This window comes from Mus pahari, chromosome 10, assembly GCF_900095145.1.
Source record: "Mus pahari chromosome 10, PAHARI_EIJ_v1.1, whole genome shotgun sequence".
NCBI lineage: Eukaryota > Metazoa > Chordata > Mammalia > Rodentia > Muridae > Mus > Mus pahari.
In genome coordinates, this window is record NC_034599.1 from 53,862,844 (window position 1) to 53,883,765 (window position 20,922).

Sequence of the window (20,922 nt, forward strand, 5' to 3'; positions counted from 1 at the left end):
AGTGGGAGTGGGTGGGTAGGGGAGTAGGGGGGGGTATAGGGGACTTTTGGAATAGCATTTGAAATGTAAATAAAGAAAATAATAATAATTAAAAAAATCTACTTAAAGAATAACCTCAAAGTTTGCCTCATAAAGTTAGTCTTTAACTTCATTTTCATTTGTGGGGCTAAAGAGGGATTAGTGGTAAAAAGACAAAAAGACTCATAAAACTAAAATAAAAAACATAAAATTAAATAAAAAACAAAATCACATCTGACATTAACATACTCCTAAAATGATTACATTTCATGGGATATATGAAGTGATTTTAAAAAACCAAACCAAAACAACAATCCAGTAATCACCTAATTTAATTCCTTCATTTAACAGAAAACAAAAAGCACAGAATTTTGATACTTGACTCAATCAGTAAGTCAGGTGTAGAGGAAACACTGATTACATACATCTATAATCTTAGACAGTTCCTAGTCTTGAGGTGGGTGTGGTGGTACCTGATTAATCCTACCACTCAGGAATGTGATGCAGAAGGAGTTCTGTGAATCTGAGGCCAGCCTAGGCTATGTAGTGAATTATAGGCCTGTCTGGGTTATAAAGCAAGAGTCTTAAAAACAAAAACAAGAAAGTGCCTAGATACAGAAAGCACAATTAAGAGTATAATTATACCAGTTATCTAGAGTAAAACTTTTTCTAAAATTATACTTACTAGTACAAAAGCAAAGGAATAAATAAGAATTAACCCTTTGATCAATACTAACCCTTGCAAGTAGTGTTTTAGATTTAAAATATTCCACTACTGACTAATAATTTCTTGCTACTTAGCCAACTTTTAATCATGCCAAGCTTTAGTCACTTTTTCCAGAACATCTATCATTCAATAACCTCAGAACTATATGGAATTTTTGACAAATATTTCAGTCAAAAAACTGAAAAAACAATCACTCATAATACTCAGTATGTATTCTTATCTACCATGGCCATGATATCCTAGGAGTCATTTAATGTGTTGGTAAAGTGTGAATTTCCTTTACTGTAAACAAGTTCACGTTACTTCCTTTCATCACCCCTTCTTCCCTTTTGCAACAAAAAAAAATACTGCCAATTATTAGACCTGTTGACAGGATATACACTTAAAAAGTGTATTTCTATGTTTATTACATTTCAGTTTTACAAGAAAAATTAAAGGCAATTTTTAAATGTAAATAAGCAGGAAGAAAAGACAATGAAAAAGTTAAGGATATTTTCCCTCAGGTTTTGCTACTTTTACTATATATGCATCCGCCCATCCACCCATCTATCTATCTAACTGAGATAAGATTCTCCCTGTGAGGTCTCAGATCGGCTTGGAACTCAGAACCTTCCTACCTGTGACTTCTAGGTGCTAGGGTTACAGGAATCTAGCCCCAACACCAACCAACTAAGCTGTACTATTTTTACTGAGAATTAAAAAAAAAGCATTCAACAGACAATTATTAAAAACAAGTATTAATTTCAGATGTCATAATTCAGAAGTAATTCCATTTTATGTTCAATTAAATATTTTAAGAGTCTCTAAAACTAAGAGATGCTGTTGCCAGACATGGTGGTGTGCAATGGAACCCAGCACTTAGAAGGTGAGCTCACCACCAACCTGACATACCCAGGAAGAGATCTCAAAACAAACCTAACTGCCAACACAACATCAAAACAAGGAACAATACAGAAAGTATTGCCCTTACTGAAAATGCTTAGTGTTAGATATTAATCTCTTAAATATTTTACTGTTTTCTTAAAATTATGACATTTTGCTTATTCAATTGTGCGTATATGTACATGTGTAATGTGGACAGGCACAAGATACATACGAACATCAGAGGACAACTTGAGAGAGTAAAGTTTTTCTCCCTTCCATCCTATGGATTCTGGAGACTGAACTCAGTTATCAGGCTTGGTGCCAGATACCTTTACGCACTTAATGGTCATGCCAGCTCTGTCTTACATTTTAAATGTTTTGATTAAGAAAATATTGAAACAATGCCTCTCAAATTCGACCTATTAATTCAGTAAAGAATTGTATTTTCTGATGATCTCACATAAAATGTCTAATATTTTAGTTATAATTATGAAATTTCACTTATTGTTCCAGAAGGCCAACAGCTGGTATATACAGTCACACATTTCATGTGGGAATCAGAAAATTTCTCACATAAAAACAAGACTATGTTAAAGATGCTAAAATACCTTCAATATTTTGAAGCCAAGGATATAAACATAAAGATCACCTCGCAGGCTGCCCACACTATGCTCCCCCTATCCAGAAGGATGTTGTACACACCGTTTGCAGCCCCCACTTCTCCCTCATGGCTCACAGTGCACTTCCCCTGGGTCTGCCTTGCTGCTTCTATCCTTGTGCTTTCATCCTTTTACTTCTCTTTTGTTTTCTCCGTTCCTTACTCCAATTTTCTCTTTAAAAAGTCTTATGTGAAACAGATTTTCACCAACGAGAAATAACTTAGTATCACAAACTATTAATGTCTGTGATGTAATCCAGTAGTTGGCAAAATGTTTTGTATAAAAGGCAAGAAAGTATTTTAGGTTTAATCGGCCATTTGGTCTCTCTCTAAACTATTGACCTTTGTCATTACAGTATGAAATAACCACAAATAAGACACAGATAATCTGTGACCAAACATATATGTTCATGTTCCAATGAAAAATACAGGAAATGGGATGGATCCAGCCTATCCTGTCTACCTTGATCTAGTCCATTCCTAAACATTTCCTTGTAAAGTGTTAATGAGTCTGTTAAAAAAAAAAAGAAGCAAAAACTCCACATAAACAAGGATACAGGGGGAAAGGTTTTGGGAATTGTTGTCTAGTCACAGTATATCCTGGGAGTCAAATTCTAATGAGTGCAAAGGTAAAGAGGCTCAAAGTAGGCTTGTTTCCATCCTTCCACTTCATGCTGTTCAAGCCTCTGCCTCCGTCCTGTCAAATCAAAGGACATCAATGGGGCTTGCTCGAATCTTCTCTGCTTCATGCAACATCACTCTCCTCTAAAAGGGACTAGCTGTGAATGCTGACCTTCCACCGATGTTGTTATTAACAGAAGGTCATCAGTATGATATGTCTGGTGGCTTTTCTAGCTTTCAATAATGATTGAAAAGTTGAGTTTAGTACTTTAAAAAAAAAAAACTGACAGATTATGCAAAAGTTCATACAGCAATCTGAAAACACTGAAAACAGTATCATTTATCAAAGTACTTAATTAATGTAAACATTTGGGGAAAGGAAATGCCTAAGTGCATTTTAAATTCAGGTTTCATCTATTTGGTTTTACATCTTTTCTACTTGAAATTCTTTCCTAAGACTTTTCTCATGTCATTAAAAAGTGTTCAAGTAATTTTTCTATCATAAAGTTGTTCTACAATTATTTTCTTTTTATTCTATTGGCCAATATTAAGTCACTTCTTAGTCTTTCCCTCTATCCCTATTTCTCTACCTTTTTAAATCACTAGTACTAATATTTGCAGACTTTTTCTAAATTTCTGACTTCTAAGTAAGCACTCCTAAAAAAAATTAATGGGTTAAATTAGTAATTTTAAAGATGTAACTACCAATATGCTTTTATCAAACAATATAATGATTTGCAATTTCTTTAAAAGTGAGGGAAAGCTACAAATCCATTTACATTTTATTCAACCATCATAAAGTAAATTTGTTAAAAACAGAAAAACCATTCATTGAATTTTATTACTTTATCTTTTCCTATTATAATTTTTCTCAGTTTCTCTTCTGGAAAGGTCTTCATATCACCTTCATTTTTGAAGAATAATTTTACTGGGTATAAATTTGGACTGCTTTTCCCCCAAAGGTCCTTAAATTTTGGCTTTCTACATAAATATCTATCTTAAAAATCAAAACACTAAGGGGCTGAAAAGATGGCTCAGCAGTAGAAAGCACTTACAGCTCTTGCAGAGGACCTGAGTTTGGTTCCCAGCACCCATGTTGGGTGGCTGTACTGGCTGGTTTTGTGTCAACTTGACACAGCTGGAGTTATCACAGGGAAAGGGGCTTCAGTTGGGGAACCACCTCCACGAGATCCAGCTGCAAGGCATTTTCTCAATTAGTGATCAAGGGGGGAGGTCCCCTTGTGGGTGGTGCCATCTCTGGGCTGGTAGTCTTGGTTCTATAAGAGAGCAGGCTGAGCAAGCCAGGGGAAGCAAGCCAGTAAAGAACATCCCTCCATGGCCTCTGCATCAGGTCCTGCTTCCTGACCTGCTTGAGTTCCAGTCCTGACTTCCTTGGTGATAAACAGCAGTATGAAAGTGTAAGTCAAATAAACCCTTTCCTCCCCAACTTGCTTCTTGGTCATGATGTTTGTGCAGGAATAGAAACCCTGACTAAGACAGTGGCTCACAATCACTCTTAAGTCTAGTTCAAGAGATCCAATACCTCTGGATACTCATATATGCATATCCACATAGAGACACATACACATAACTTAATGATAAAAAATTAATTTTTAGACAATTAAAATATTAAAAGCCACATATGGTGGCAAATGTTTCTTATAGTTCTAATCTTGAGATTGAAAAGGATCACCTTAAGCCAAGGAATTTGATACCTGGGCAATATGGTGAGACACATAGCACATTCCCCCATCTCAAAAATAAGTAAGCAGGGGCTGGAGATATACAGCTCAGGGGTTAAGAGGACTTGCTCTTGTAAGTCCCCATACCTACAACAAGCATCTCACAATCACCTAAGTCCAATTCCAAGGAATTTGAAGCCTAGTCTCCAAGGGCAAATGGTACATACATTGACAAGCTTGCACACATACATACAAATAAATTACTTTTAAGCAAATAAAAAATAAAATGTAAAAATAGGACATAAATTTAATAAACATGGGACTTATATTCTTCTAATACCCTATGACTTGCCAGTGTATTGTCAGTATGATTATAAAAAAAATTCCAAAGCCCAAAATATTATCAAAATCAGAGAAAAACATATACTATTAATAAAATTATAATACCACCAAACACATTCAGATAAAAGCTCCATTAGGATGCTTCTAACACAGCCATCCATTTACACTGGTAATATTTATAATAGTAATCACAAAAACAAACTGAAGCCCCAGTGCTTAGGTGGACGTGAATACACTAAATATCTTTAAAGTTTACTAAGAAAATCATAGCCATGGTACAACAAACAAACAAACAAACAAACCTGTCTACTTCACTCATCCAGCTAGTACCCAATTCAGTAAATTTTATTTTTACAAACTTGAAAGTTGCTAAAATGAGAGAAAGGTATAATCACAGTAGAAACGCAGGGTAAAAAAAGCTGTTCAGATATTTTACACATTTTATGATTTTTTTATTTTTCCCAAGTATATTTTTAAAAATAGCATCTATAAATCCTATATGCTGTTTTAGTAAAATGACAGTATAGATGCCAGCTTTGCCATACAGTTTCTCTGGTCAGGCTATAGATCTCCGAGAAAACCCTGGAACTACACTATACTTTACTGTATCTGACTCAGAAAGAGATATCCAAAATGCCACCTTTGTTATGCCTTCACAAGAAATGATCAAAATAAATGAAAAGAGGGGGAAAAAAAGGAGAAAGCTTTAGTTGCTAAATGATAACCCTTACCAATCTGTTATACAACAGTAATTTAGTATGAGAATATAATCATAAAAGAATTCAGTGTAACACTGCTCATAATAGCAATAAACAAAAAAATGACAAAAAAGGACAACTTAAGCGTAATCAGAGAATAACTTATATGAAAGTATATATATATATATATATATATATATATATATATATATACATACATACACATACTATTCAACAACAAAGACTGTTGTAAACTGTTAGCATGGAAAGGTGTCCATGGGATTATGTTGCAAGAAAACTGTTAGGAGACAGTACACATATCTGTGTGCGCCTATACAGTGTTCCTAGAATCTAGAGTATGTCATCCAATTAACTTCCCAGTTCCAAGTTCAGGTTTTACTTCCTGCTCAACAGAAATGAAGCCAGGCGCTTTTAGTATAGTTTTTCCTTTTCTCAGCTGATACAAATGTTACACACATCAGCACAGACACTGGAGATACAAATAATGTAAGGAGAGGACTTCCTTCTTAGCTCTCATGTGCAGATTCTGAGAGCCAGTTGCTTTCCCCAACACAGAACCTCTTGGGTGCTTTTGCAGAAAATGCCTCTGGTGAGATACCAACTTATGATCAACTCTCCTCAGACCCTGAGAAGTAAATCTGAAGTTTCAACAACAAAGCACTGTATCAACTTCTCTGTCATCTAGAAAACCAGAGCCACATTCTCTCCAACAATGTCCAGACTTCAGCCTTGTCTTCTCTGCAGACACTATCTTTACCCCGAGGCTACTGTTGCTTGTTATATATGCCAATGCTATTTACAATAGGTATTTTCTTACTAGCTAAATAATTGTTACTCTCTAGAATTAATAACTCTGTACAACATTAAGCTTTCTTTTCTCGAATTACAGTGGTTTCCTCTGACTTAACTCTTAATTTTCTATTCTTCAATGTTGATTGAATTTATTTTACAAACAGGTATTTTTATAATAAGATATACTAATTTTAGTTTGGAAAAACAACTAGTGCAAAGTAAACATTAAAAAGTCTTCCTTATGACACAGAAACAAATTTGTGAGATTGACACAAATGGGTTCTGATAAACACTTACTTGTATAGGATTTTTTCAGTTTTTTTCTTACTATCAACTTCTTTTTAACGTTATCTGAAAATGTATCTCTAAGTAATTTTATTTTTTTCCCTTTCTTTGGACTTTTTAAAAGTTACTTTTATTTTTATTATTATTGTTTTTATGTTGATTGGTGTCTTGTCTGTATTTCTATGTGAGGGTGTCAGAAGACCTGGAACTAGAGTTACAGACAGATGTGAGCTTCCATGTGGGTGCTGGGAATTGAACCCAGGTCCTCTGGAAGAGCAATCAGTGGTCTTAACCACTGAGCCATCTCTCCAGCACCCTTCTTTAGACTTTTGAAATAGGTAAGAATGTTTTGTATATGTGCAATACATGTGATACCAAAGGAGATCAGAGGAGGGCATCAGATCTCCTGGAACTGGAGTTACAGATAGTTGTCAGCTGTCATGTGGTCCTCTGAAAGAGAAAGTGCTCTTAACTGCTAAGTCCCGCTAAGTAGTTGTAAGTGACAGAAATGATTTAGACTGCTGTTCTTTCGCTTGTAGTTGTGTCACACAGGCTAGCAATCCCAAGGCACCCTAAAATAATGGTGTTTCCAATGCAAGCTCCTTTTCAGCTCATTGCTGCTCCCCTCTTACCATGCTCAAGGATTATCAGCTGGGCTCCAGCTTGTGCATTTCCAACATCATTCTCTGCAATGCATTGATAGAACCCTTCATCTGACTTCACCAGACCCAAAACTTGAAGATTATGTTCCTTCTAAGGAAGAAAAACATATAAAATGTTATGACTTAATTAATAAACATGACTTTAAAACCTCAAGGATATGTTCTCAAAGAGAAGGAAGAAATATTGTTATTAGCATAAATGTTGCTTTAAAATTTAAAAAAAACACATAAATAATAATAAACTAAAAATGGTAATTTAATCACAACAGATTGGCTTTAATGTTAAGAACTCAGAAACTACTTTTTGTTAACATGAGATTATGCATTTTAGAAACATTCCCACAAAAATGAATTACTTGCATGACAAATTTATAAAATGACAGTCTTTAAAACACTATAATTACTTCTGAGCTTTTTAATAAGTTTTGAGTAAAGATCTTAAGGTATGCCATTAATACTTATTACTAAAACCTAAATAATCCTGTTAGTATGATATTAGAAAATGATAATATTAGTAGGCAATATCTACTATATACCTAACATATAATTAAAATGCAATTTTGACAAAGAATTCTTATACATTTAACACTTTTTCCTTTTTTTAAGATTTATTTTTATTTATATGAGTACACTGTAGCTGTCTTTAGACACACACCAGAAGAGTACATCGGACCCCATTACAGATGGTTGTGAGCCACCATGTGGTTTCTGGGAACTGAACTCAGGACCTCTGGAAGAGCAGTCAGTGCTTTTAACTGCTAAGCCATCTCTCCAGCCTCACTTTTTCTTTCTTACACTGGGATCTGGGAGAGTCACTGGTTAGGTTAGGCTAGCTGGCAGTGAGCCTCTGGGATCCACTTGTCTTTATCTCCATAGTGTGTCTCTTCAACTCAAGGCCTTACCTGGGTTTCTCCTGGAGACTGACCTTAGGCCTTCATGCTTACATGGCAAGTACTTTACAGACTGAGATATCAATATAGCTTCACATTTAACACGATTTGCATTTGCCATTTTGTTACCTTCTCAATGATAACCTAGTCTGCCTGGCCTCAAGCCCCTTCATTATCCTCCTGCCTTCATTTTCTGAGGACTAGGATTACAGGCTAATATCACTGTGGCTTGCTTGTATCTACTTTGAAAATTCCTTCAACTAATACATGCAAATTAAATGAAGGGCACTATGTGTTGATGTACTCACTTTCTAAAAGGATTTTTGTTGTTAGTAGTGTTAGCATGAGGTCATTCTTATTTTGAAGTATGATAATTTTTTTATAAATTTATTAAATTTAGTAGGGTTTGTTATATCTTAGAAGCTTTTCAAAATGATTATCTTTCCATTCTTCAAGATAGAGCTGGATATGGTGACACATGACTTTAACCCCCATACTCAAGAAGCAAAGGCAGGTGGATTTCTGTAAGTTCCAAAGCAGCCATGCTTACATAGTGAGTTCCAGGACAGCCAGAGCTACACAGTGAGACCCTGGGAGCAGGGAGGAAGAAGGGAGAAAGGAACAGAAGGAAGGAAAGGGAGGAGATAGGAGAGAGGGGGAGAGAGCCCTGCTCCTTGAATATAGCTGTGAAGGCAATGAGAACACACCTGCATGCACACACTGTATTCCTCATGCAGTGCTGACAGCTACATTCTCACCACAAGACTGCAGGTGGGTCCTAAGCCTAGTCCAGCCACTGATTTGCTATGTAATCTCATGTTACATATGAGCTACCAAAATACTTCTGAGCAAAGCTTTCTCTACAGGCTAAAAATAAATTACATTCTATATTTTTTCTATAACTTTTTTATTTCTTCATTTACAGTAATTTAAACTGGTATATCTATTATATCTTTTGATTATTACATTTAAAAACATTTGAAGGTTTCAAAAATAAAATATACTTCTTTGAAAAAATACTTACTACAATTTTAAAGTAATCACTGGGGATAACCACATCCCCATTCTTGACCCACTTCACAGTTGGAGTTGGCTTCCCAGTGACTTCACATTCAAATACAATATCCATGGATTCATGAGCATATATGTTAGCAGGTTGTTTCAAGAATCCAGGTGGCACTTTAAAATATAAAGAAAAGATACCAATGAAAATAAAAATAGGAAGCTATTTACATATCAGTTATTTGCATATTTTTATAAAATCATATAACTATATATTTAAAATGTTAGCACAGTAGCTTTAAAAATTAACTATCTGATGGAATATTATTCAGCTGTAAAGAAAAGTATTTTTTTTTAATTCACAGGTAAATTGATGGCCCTACATCTGCCATGAGATTAAATTCAAGAAAACTAAAGCCTGACAGTAGAGTAAAATTAGGAAAATTTAAAGATAATGACCATCCTCCTATATACTGACTATTCAAACTTTAACCTAAATTTAATTTTTTTCCTGAGGTGTTCATATATGAGTATTATATTCACATCACCTCTCCTTCTAACTCCTGTGTTTACAACCAACACACGCACTCACTCATCTCTTCTTCTTTATGAATTGTTATGCGTATATTCATATACATATACATATTACCGAACCCATTTAGTGTTGCTTAGACGCATGTGTTCAGGGCTGACCACTTGGGATTGGATAACCTATCAAGAAGCTTGCCCTTAAAGAGAACTAATTCCCCATCTCTCAGCAGCCACTGATGCCTGTAGCTTTTCATTAAGTGGCCTTGTGGATCAAGTATAACGGGAGAGAGGTGGGAGAGGGCTAGAAGCGACAGTGAGGGGCATTGCTGGGACAAGCTGGAGACCTGGGACAGGGGAAGCCAAGGGGAATTTATGGAGCCAGGTAGGACTTTCAGTGGAAAAAGGATGACATAATTTTTCTCTACTTTCCAAGCTTGTACTCATAACTTAGATGGTACCATTTCTAAGGAACTGACATATTTCTTGAGCTCATATCTAGTATTTGGGAACCATCCCCTAGAATAGAGTAAGTAATTCTACAAAACACAGAAAAATGGATTTTTAAAATTAAATCAATCATTTTAGTATACATTTTCAGGAATAAAATCATAAACAGTGTCTGCCATTTATTTTTCCCTTTCATGAATTATTTAAAAAAAACAAGAACAAAAAATAAAACCTTCTCTGGATTTTAACTACTCTTTATATAGTACCCATACTAATTAGAGATAATGTGAGAGCAGATGTTTGTGGTTAGGAAGTTAAGCAGATAACCAGAGAACAAATGAATCAATTACCATAAGAAAATAAGTATTACAGTGGAATATTATGTATTTTGTTACCGAAGAGATAATTAAGCTTCAAATTCTCTATCCCTTCTATTACCATCATCATTATACAGGTAATTTTAATTGCTAAATACAAACATAAAATGTTAATATGAAAACAAACATTATACTTCCAAAATTCATTTGCTAACAAACAATCTAACTAACTTAATTCCACCACTGTTGAATAATGCTGGAACTTGGCACCCAATTCAAACAGAAAATAACATTGTGTTGGCCAACAACAATGTTTCATGGTTACTTCATTTTGCTGAAATTTGGAAGTTAATGGTTTTCATTTACATTAGCTCTCCAATGCTGGTGTTTTCACAGTTTAGTATTAAAATTCTCATAGATCACTTTAACTAGAAAAACAAAATAATTTTTGTCCACTTATGTTAGTTAAACTGTGCACTTGATGTTCTTAAGCTTTTTCTATAATTCACAAATTGACATCCAAATCTTTAAAAAACAGTTGAAAAAATAGACCAAGACCTCGCCCAAGCACTTACATCCGAAATCCTTTTAGATTTCATTTGACAGTGTATTTGTAAATCTGCTAAAAGTACACATGCATGCTAAAAGTACACACACACACACACACACACACACACACCATTTCCAGAGAAAGCTTCCCAATGCACCAAAGGTAAATAGGTCTCCTGTATTCCGAGAAAGACTGGGACATCCATTGTGTACCATGAAATTGCCACTAGACTTTAATATCCTTCCCTTTTCTCAGGCCCATATTTACAATTCCATTCTCACTCCGTTTCCCTAGCCCATTCTTCCCCATTTAGCTAACAAGTAGACATCCTACAGATCCCAATTTAAAGCATTTCCTTAAAGAAGCATTGTCTCCATAGGCACATCTTCTCTATCACCCACCCCTCACTGCCTCATCTACCACAGAAAACACAGTAGCCTAAAGTATGCTGCAGAAAGTAATCAATTATTATCTCAAATTCTACTAATCAGAACTATCAGAGAATTAGATGGTAAGCTTCTTCCCCCCCCCCCAAAAATGTGTAAGTGTCTCAAGGATTCAATGTTTTTATGCAAGTTTTTCATAAGTCCTTTTCCTATAATTTTAACAGACATCATCCTTTTTATTTTAACCACGTAGATGGATGCATTTCTGTAATTTGTGTCCCTCTCTTAACATACTCCTTACATCAAATAAATTATATATGTATAAAATATTTAATGATCACACAGACACAGACCTAAGGCAGCATGATTAGAAAGCATGATTTAAGCGCCTTTGAAGAAAGGCCTAAGTATGACACTGAATCAGAGACAAAAAAATATTAAGTATGTTCAACTTTGAATATTGTTAAATATGCATGAGGTATTCATTTTCCTGACACAAATAAATCCCCATGTTCCTTAGATGATGGTTTCTTTTGTTTTAATAAGTCAACTCTTGTAGCACTCTAAGACTGCCTCAAGAAGGGAGCTAATTGTCATAGGAACCAACCACAGTTAGACAGAACTTTTAGTCCCAGGTCCTAACCTGAAAGGAGATGAAGGCTGATTTTATTACCAATGGACATTGATATAAGCAATCATTTCTATGTAATGAAACATCCATTAAAACCCCTCAAAATCAAAGTTCTGAAGATCTTCTGGGCAGCTCAATGTGTTCCTGAAGGAGGTTGTGCTTGGAGAAGGTATATAACTCGGGGGTCCTTACCCATATACTTAGCTCGATGCCTTTTTCATTTTTAAAATATATTTGGTATTTCTTTCATAATAAATGAGTAAGTATAAGTTGAATGTTTCCTTGAATTCTTGAGCCACTGTAACAAGCTAATGGAACCCAAAGAGGTAGTCATGGGAACCTTAACTTAAAGTTGGTTAGTCAGAAGTTCTGGAGGTCTAGACTTGTGACGGACTTCTCTGAACTGGAGAGAAAAGTCATGCAGAATCAAGTCCCCAGCCTGTAGGATCTGATGTCATCTCTAAATAGTACCAGAACATGTTAGGCTAACAAATGTAGGAGAAACAAACACACTCGCTGGAATGATAAAACAGAGAGAATTTATGCTGACTAATTTACTTAACTGCTATGCAAAAACAAAATTGCATATATTCTTTGATCTAGTAATTTTACCTCACAAGATCAATACAACAGATATACTGACACTATTACATAAGTAAATGATAATAGTCTCTGAACTATGTTTGAAATGCTAACAGGCTGGGGACCACCAAATAGTAAACTACTGTATTATTTTTGTGTATGGCTTTTTGTTGTTGTTGTTTTGAGAAAGGATCTTGTTGTATAGTCTAAATAGGCCTTAATCTGTTTCCCTGAGTACAAAATGATAGGAATGTGCCTGCCACCAAGACAAGCTGTGACATTAATGTACAATCCACTAAGAATGCTTATGCTTGGACCCTAATATCTCCTTATGATACAGTAGGTGGTAAACTAGCTGATGGAATTGCTGAGATCACACAGACAAGGGAACTGAGCTACACATTTAGTGGGGTCACTGAGAAAGAAGCATCTACATAGTCTGCCAAGACTGTTGTATACACTTAAGCTGTCCTAAGAACAGCTTCCAGGAGCATTCCCTTAGCCCATTGTATTAACTGGACTCAACAGAGAGATGCAAAAGTATAGGCTTACATCCACTTGAACAAATCTTAAAGAGTGGAGTTAAAAACCAAGCTGGCTTTCTACTTTAACAAAAAGATGACTTGCAAGATCACTGACCCAAGGAAACAAAACAGAGCCAAGACAAACATTACATAAGTCAGTTTTAAAAAAAAGTATTATTTTCCTAGACTTGTATTGTTTGTAGTATGTATCAACTAAACAAACAAACCAACCCTAATCTGTTATCATTTTCTCATTTAAACAACTACTCATTCTGGTACCTCTTTTGGTATTCATTTTCTTAGGCAAAGTTTTCAAAATAGCTTTCAGTCTAGATCCCAGCAAACGTGGATCTGCCCCTGATGACAGCCATCTCTTAAGACTGCTAACCACTCATGCTCTTGCTGCATGCCTGTTTACTTGAACAGACATAGACTACTTTGGGAAGAAGAGGAGAGAAGCCAACAGCGATGGTGTTTCCATGCAGGGAGTCTGGGACAGAGGTGATCTTTCATTACATATCCTTGAATTTTCTCTGCATATATTGCTTATTTAAATGTTTAATTAAGGGGCTGGAGAGATGGCTCAGCAGTTAAGAGCACTGATTGCTGCTCTTCCAGAGGTCCTGAGTTCAAATCCCAGAAACCATGTGGCATAATGAGATCTGATGCCCTCTTCTAGTGTGTCTGAAGAGAGTGACAGTGTACTCAGAAACAAAATGAGTAAGTCTTTAAAACAATAATAAAAATGTTTAATTAAAAATAATAAAAGTAGGGATATAAACATGCACCTTGTTAAAACACTCTCTGAAAGTTGTCATTTTTCAAACTAATCAACAAATTCGATAAACTGTCATTCAAACTGTCAAGAGAATTTTAACAAAACTTGACAAACTGAATTCAGAAGTCACATGGAAGAAAATATATGGAGACAGAAAGCTTTGAGAGAGCAATCTCCTTCATAAAATGTCAGTCACTGAAACATGGGATTATGTAATAAAAGCCTCCTTTAAGTAAAATAGCATTTGGAAATAGGAGCTATAGATAGCTGTAGTACACAGGTGACATTCAAATAAATAGAGACAATAATACTATTGGAGCAACAGATAATCCATTTGGAAAAAAATAAAGTCAAATTTTTACCTATTACCACATACAAAACCAAAACCTAGGCGCATTAAAGACTAAAAGGTAAAATAAAATTTATCAGAAGAAAACAGAAGATAACTTCATTAACATGAAGGAGTAACCAAAGCAAAATTTAGTTACAGAAAGAAAAAGTGTCATATCTGACTATATATGATGACGAAGTTGGTGGTGGTAGTGGTAGTAATGACTTGTGGTTGGTTTGCCGTTTGTTAAGAGCTAAGGGCTCTCCTAAGGGCCTTTGACTTGTTATGATGACCCTGGTGTCCTGGGCACTCCTGGCTGTCACCATCCAAATTACAGGCATATGCTAGGAATAAAAGGTTTTTTTTTTAATGGTAATATATACCTCAGAATTAAAACACTGAAGTTCATGGTTTCTTTATTTCTGGTTGCCAAAATTTGGAAACAACCTAAATGTCTTTCAAAAGACAGACAAACAACCATGATATATTTACATAATATGTTTCTTAATAAAATGGTAAGAAACTGCTGATAATTCCAACAACATGGCTAAATCTGACATTCAGAAAAAAAAAATGTATCAAAACGAGGTGGTAGTGGGGACCACGCATAGAATGCTAGAATATTCAAGCCATCTATCTATATTGGCTAAAGTATATAAATAGTTATTCAAAGATGAAAGTATGGAAGATACATGAGAGAGATTAGCAAGAGGCGTTAGAAAACTTGGGAGTGCAATGGAGGAGCTAGAGAAAGTACCCAAGGAGCTGAAGGGGGCTGCAACCCTGTAGGTGCAACAACAATATGAACTAACCAGTACCCCCAGAGCTCNTGTCTCTAGCTGCATATGTAGCAGAAGATGGCCTAATCNGCCATCNNTGGGAAGAGAGGCCCCTTGGTCTTGCAAACTTTATATGACCCAGCACAGGGGAAGGCCAGGGCCAAGAGTGGGAGTGGGTGGGTAGGGGAGCAGGGGTGGGGGTGGGGTATAGGGAACTTTTGGGATAGCATTTGAAATGTAAATAAAGAAAATAATAATAAATTTAAAAAAAAAAGAAAACTTGGGAGTGATAAGTCTGCTAATTACCCGGACTGGATTCCAGACTTTTATTCATATTACAGCATGCACTAATCAGACCAATCACATTGCCACAGCTCTCCTAAGTCTCTAACCATGGCAGATCGATCATGGGACTCCTCACTCAGCCTCCAGTTTTATGAGCCAGTATTTTTCAGTAAGTCTTTTCCCTCTTTACCTACATTTGTATTTCCTATTGGTTGTTTCTCTGGAAAACCTTAATATACTATAAAATTTTGATAATTTACTATAGGTACAGTTATGGTTAAATACTTCAAATAGACAAAAAATTATTTATAAATTAGATATTTCAGATATTACTTTAAGAGAATTTAAATGGGCTACAGTGAGAAAAATATCAAATCCTAAGCAAAAAAATAGAAGTGATGAAAGCTAAAATTTATCTACTTGTAAAAACATAAAGCTTGAAATTCTATCAATATCTGATGTTAGTTTTTATTTCTATTGTCCATTTCTTTTGGGTATCAACAGAAAACTCCCTAATACAGGATTTTAAGACTTCTCCTTGCTACGGCTATTTTACATATTATGTACACAGGAAGGCATCATTTTAGAAAATATCTCACAAAGAAAGATATTAGACTACCTTTACTGTTAACAGACAGAAAGGTACTCAGCATCACTAATCACCATAGAAACATAAATTGAAACCATACAGAATTATGACTGTATACTCAAGCACAATGAATGAAATTATAAAGGCTGGAAAATTAACTGATGGCTAGGATATACAGCAACCAGAATATACACTGTTGGCAAGAATGTAAACTGGTCCTATTACTTTGAGAAGTCTGGTATAGAATAAGTACCAATTTTAAAAAATCAGCTGTTAACAAATACAGCATGGATGAATCCCAAATATGTTATGCTTTATGAAATAAGTCTTCTACAACAGCAACAGATGATACAGATGCTTTTATGTGAAGCAAACTAATTTATTCTGGAAAACTGAGAAGAGTAGTTGCTTTGAGAGTAGTAAGGGGATGAGAAGTGGCATGCAGAAAATTTCCACTATGATGGTAATACTTCTGTCCTTATAGATATCTTGGTTGTACTCTTGTACTGATGGAGCTCATGAACAGTAAACTTAATAAGTATGTATTTTAGTGTATCTAATTTTTATTTCAAAAGAAGAGAAAACTACAGACAAAATATTAAATTCTTGGGACCAAAACACATGACTTGCTGGGAGGTGGTGGTGTATGCCTTTAATCCCAGCATTCAGGAGGCAGAGGCAGGTGGATCCTTGAGTTTGAGGCCAGCCTGGTCTACTGAGTGAGTCCCAGGATACCCAGGGCTACACTGTGAAGGCCTGTATCAAAACAACAACAAAAGCCCAAACAAACAAAAAGGACATGGCTCAGGAAGTAAGAGTACTTGTTGCTTTTGAAGAACCCAGATTTGATTCCCAGCATCCACACGGTTGCTCATAGCAATCCACAACTCCAGTTCCTGAGAGGATATGATGCCCTCTTTTGGCCTCCACCAACACCAGGCACACATATGTTGCCCAGATAGACATGCAGGCAAAATACTCAGACACAGAAAGTAAAATAAATAAATCTAAAAAAATTCTCTTAAAATATTAAAATTGTAGATAATGATATGAATGCTGGGTTCTCTGGACAACTTTAAAAATTTATCAAAAATGACATTGATGGGTAGAATGATAGTTAATTGATAAAGCAATTATAATTAAAGATAGCTGTAAAGCTATTTAAACATTTTATTATAAAATTTATTATAAAAATATTCTAATATGTGAAAATGTTCTAACCCCAGTAAACTTTTTCAGCATTGACTAGTAAGGCACTGGATGGGCTCTATATACTACCTTATAAAATGTGTGTTTTATGCAGCATCTAAGAAAGTCAATGACTGACAACAGAATATTGGCTGATCGTCATGAAGGAGATGGGAAGAAAAGAGAAGGTCAGTTTCTTAATGTGGCTAGAGGTTTAAAAAACAAAAAACAAACAAAGCAAGATAAGTAATAGAAGAGCGGTATAAGGCTGTGGCTTGAAGGCAGATGATGGATGGACTGGAGATACAGCTCAGTGATTAAAAGAATTGGCTGCTCTTTCTGAGAACTGGGTTTGATTCTCAGAATCACCAATGTACAGTCCAGGGTATCTGCTGCTCTTCTGGATCACACATAGTACAGAGACATAACACCCAGGCTGATTCAGAAATTGTCAATTTGTTCCCAGAAACCAGAAATGGAAAATTTTCTTTTGGGAGTACGTGGAGTTGATCACACACTATTACAAATGCAACTCATGACCCATAATTGTTATCAACAATCTGAGATGGCAGGAAATACACAACCAGCTAATTCACGTCATAGCATGAGTCGAAATCCCAAGCATGAATGATAAGATAGTAAATGTGAAATATTTTAACAGATGAAAAATGAACTTATAACCTTTTCTGCATTAACAACCACTATGTCATTTCCTACAGCTATAACTTTTTTAAAAATAACAAGTCAGACAACTGTGACTGAATTTATATATACATATAGAGACATATGTGCATATGTATGTATGTATTTCTGTATATATCCCCAGTTATTTTTCATCAACTATTTTCCCCATCAAGGAAATAAAATACTTTCAGTTATGGGATGAGGCTCAAAACAAAATTTTCCAAATGGTTTTTGTTGTACACAATGACTTGTCTGTACCCAATAAAAAAAAAAAAAGAGAAATGACCTCACATGATACCCATGAAAAGCACAGCTTGAACTCTACTATCCAGAGTCAGAAACAAGGAATTAGCACAGCAGAAGTTTGGCACTGTAACATGCAGCTAGTACTCTGCCCTGCTTCAAAAGTAATCGTTATTCTTTTTACTTAAAAAAAAAATTATAGAATGTGCCTATTTTGAATATTATAAAATAAAATTATATTCTTTGTGCCTAGTTTCTTCTAAAAGTGCTTCTGAGATTTTTTTTTAAAATCTCAATATAAAAAAATTTTAAAAATTTCAATATAAAGGTGGCATGCCCGTTTCCATTCCTGATACAATGCCATGCTGGATTTTGGTGGGCATCTGAATCATTACCAGTTTGAGTTCCTAGAATAAATATGGCAGGAACATTGTTGTACATGACTTTTAGTGCCAGTGTCTGTTCACTTGTTATAAGCATTCTTCCCTGTACCATAGTATTAGTTTTATGTTCAGTTTTAATAGATTCTGCCAAACAGGTTTCTTGTTTTTTGCAAGTTGGGAATCAAAGCCAAATGTAATCTCTTTAAAGAGTATTTTAAAATGTTATCAGTATATATACCTATCAATAAATAGTTTATTAAAGTCTCTAGTTATCCTTAACCTAACACCAGATATTGTAAGCCTTTTGACTTAGCACCTGTGTAAATAGACAAATTTACCAAATCTGTTGGGAGCCTTGTCTAAACTTTGGCTTTGCAATGCCTTCCACTAACTTTTACTTTACACTTCCTTGTTTTCTATTTCATTTGGTTTAAATTGCTGATGTCTCTCTCTCTCTCTCTCTCTCTCTCTCTCTCTCTCTCTCTCTCTCTCTCTCTCTCTCTCTCTCTCTCTCTCTCTCTCTCTCTCTCTCTCTCTCTCTCTCTCTCTCTCCCTCCCTCCCTCCCTCCCTTCCCCTCCCTCTCCCTCACACAAAAAAGACTACATACAAACTTCCCTCAACTTTTGCTAGTTTCTATTTATATTAGTTTTCGCTATTTTCTAAATTTTGTTAATTCCATTTATAACTCATGAATTTAAAGATGATTCACATATAGTAATATGCCCTCAAACAATGAAACAGCACGATTTAGTTGCTGTACATCATCATGATAATGTCTGTAATTTTTATTTTTTACAATTTAGCCAGGACTTTTGAACACTAGGCAAACACTTTATGACTGAACTATAACTCCACCCATACAAATGTCAACTAGGTCAAATTATTATCTGTCCTGTTTAGTTGTATTTTAAGTATTTATTTTGTTTGCACTTATTTTTAATTTATATAACCTATTAGTTACTAACATGTGATTGCTATGATTAATTTTGCCTGTTTGTAGTCTTGCCAATTTATATTTTGTATATTGTAATATTACATTATAAATTATATACATTTTTTTAAAGATTGATTTATTTATTATATGTAAGTACACTGTAGCTGTCTTCAGACACCCCAGGAGAGGGCGTCAGATCTTGTTACAGATGGTTATGAGCCACCATGTGGTTGCTGGGATTTGAACTCCAGACCTTCAGAAGAGCAGTCGGGTGCTCTTACCCACTGAGCCATCTCACCAGCCCAATTATATACATTTTTAATTTTTTAAAATTTTCCTGATATGGTAGCTAATTTAAAACATTTTTAAGACAGAGCATAATGCCACACACTTGTAGTTAAGCCCTTGCGATGCCTAAAGTAGGTGAATCACCACACGTTTGAGCTGAACCTGGACTACAGGGATCCCATCTAAAACAAAATCAAAACATTTATGTTTTCAGTTAAATTTTCAATTGACAATACTTGTATATATTTATGTAAGATATATTGTTTTGATGTCTATTAGCACAGAATGGATAAATTAAACTAAGATATCTATTACCTTATATATACTTAGTTTTTTATGGTGAGAACACTTAAAATCTATTCTCGCAACCATTTTCAGGTAGAAAATACACTGTAACCATTCTTCTCTTTGATTCTATGAGTTTGACTATGTTTGATTCCATTTATAATCAAATCATGCAGAATTTGTCTTTCTATGCTTATTTCTCTTAGTATAATATCATCAAGGTTCGTTCATGTTATTGCAAATGGCAGAATTTCATTCTATAAAGCTGTGTTTCCACTGTAACAATTTTGTTGTTCATTCATCCATGATGAATTACTAAATTGATTCTAAGTCTGGCTACTTATGTGCTGTAACCAGCATGGTTGAGTAAACTTACTTTTTGACACAATGATTTAATTTCATCTGAACATACAACCATAAAAACAATTATTGGATCATACAGTAGTTCTGCTGTGTGTGAAGTAGTATCCTATTGAGGATTTAATTTGAATTTCTCTAATGATTATTCACATAATCTAGTGATTATTTATAGTTTTGGCTTCATATTCCCATGGGCCACTTCTTTGTCTTCAGGGAATGGCTTTTAGGTTCTTTGAACATATTTAAGAACTGAGTTGTTTTCTTACACTGAACTGAATTCCTTATCTACTCTAGATATTAACCTCTCATCAGATGTATAGTTTGAAAATATTTGCTCTCATTTCGTAGTTGTTGCTACAAGATTACTTCGTCCTTTGCCGTGCAACTTTTCAATTCCATGAAAGCCTATTTTTTTAATCTTCATTTTTAATTTTTTTATTATTATTTTCTTTATTTACATTTCAAATGCTATCCCGAAAGTTCCCTATAACCCCCCCCCCGCCCCTGCTCCACTCCCACTACTTGGCCCAGGCGTTCCCTTGTGCTGGGTCATATAAAGTTTGC

General features: G+C 35.0%; 1 protein-coding gene across 8 annotated transcripts in view; it reads right to left on the reverse strand.

The window, feature by feature from the left end:
• Neo1 (neogenin 1) overlaps positions 1–20,922 on the reverse strand; it is a 159,435-nt gene that overhangs the window by 76,071 nt on the left and 62,442 nt on the right. For all 8 annotated transcript variants that reach the window (XM_029542722.1, XM_029542721.1, XM_021207610.2 and 5 more), the window contains exons 6-7: positions 9,285–9,439; positions 7,341–7,461 (exon numbers count right to left, since the gene is read on the reverse strand). In XM_029542722.1, the coding sequence (XP_029398582.1) occupies positions 7,341–7,461; positions 9,285–9,439 (276 nt within the window). The remainder of the gene's footprint in view (positions 1–7,340; positions 7,462–9,284; positions 9,440–20,922) is intronic.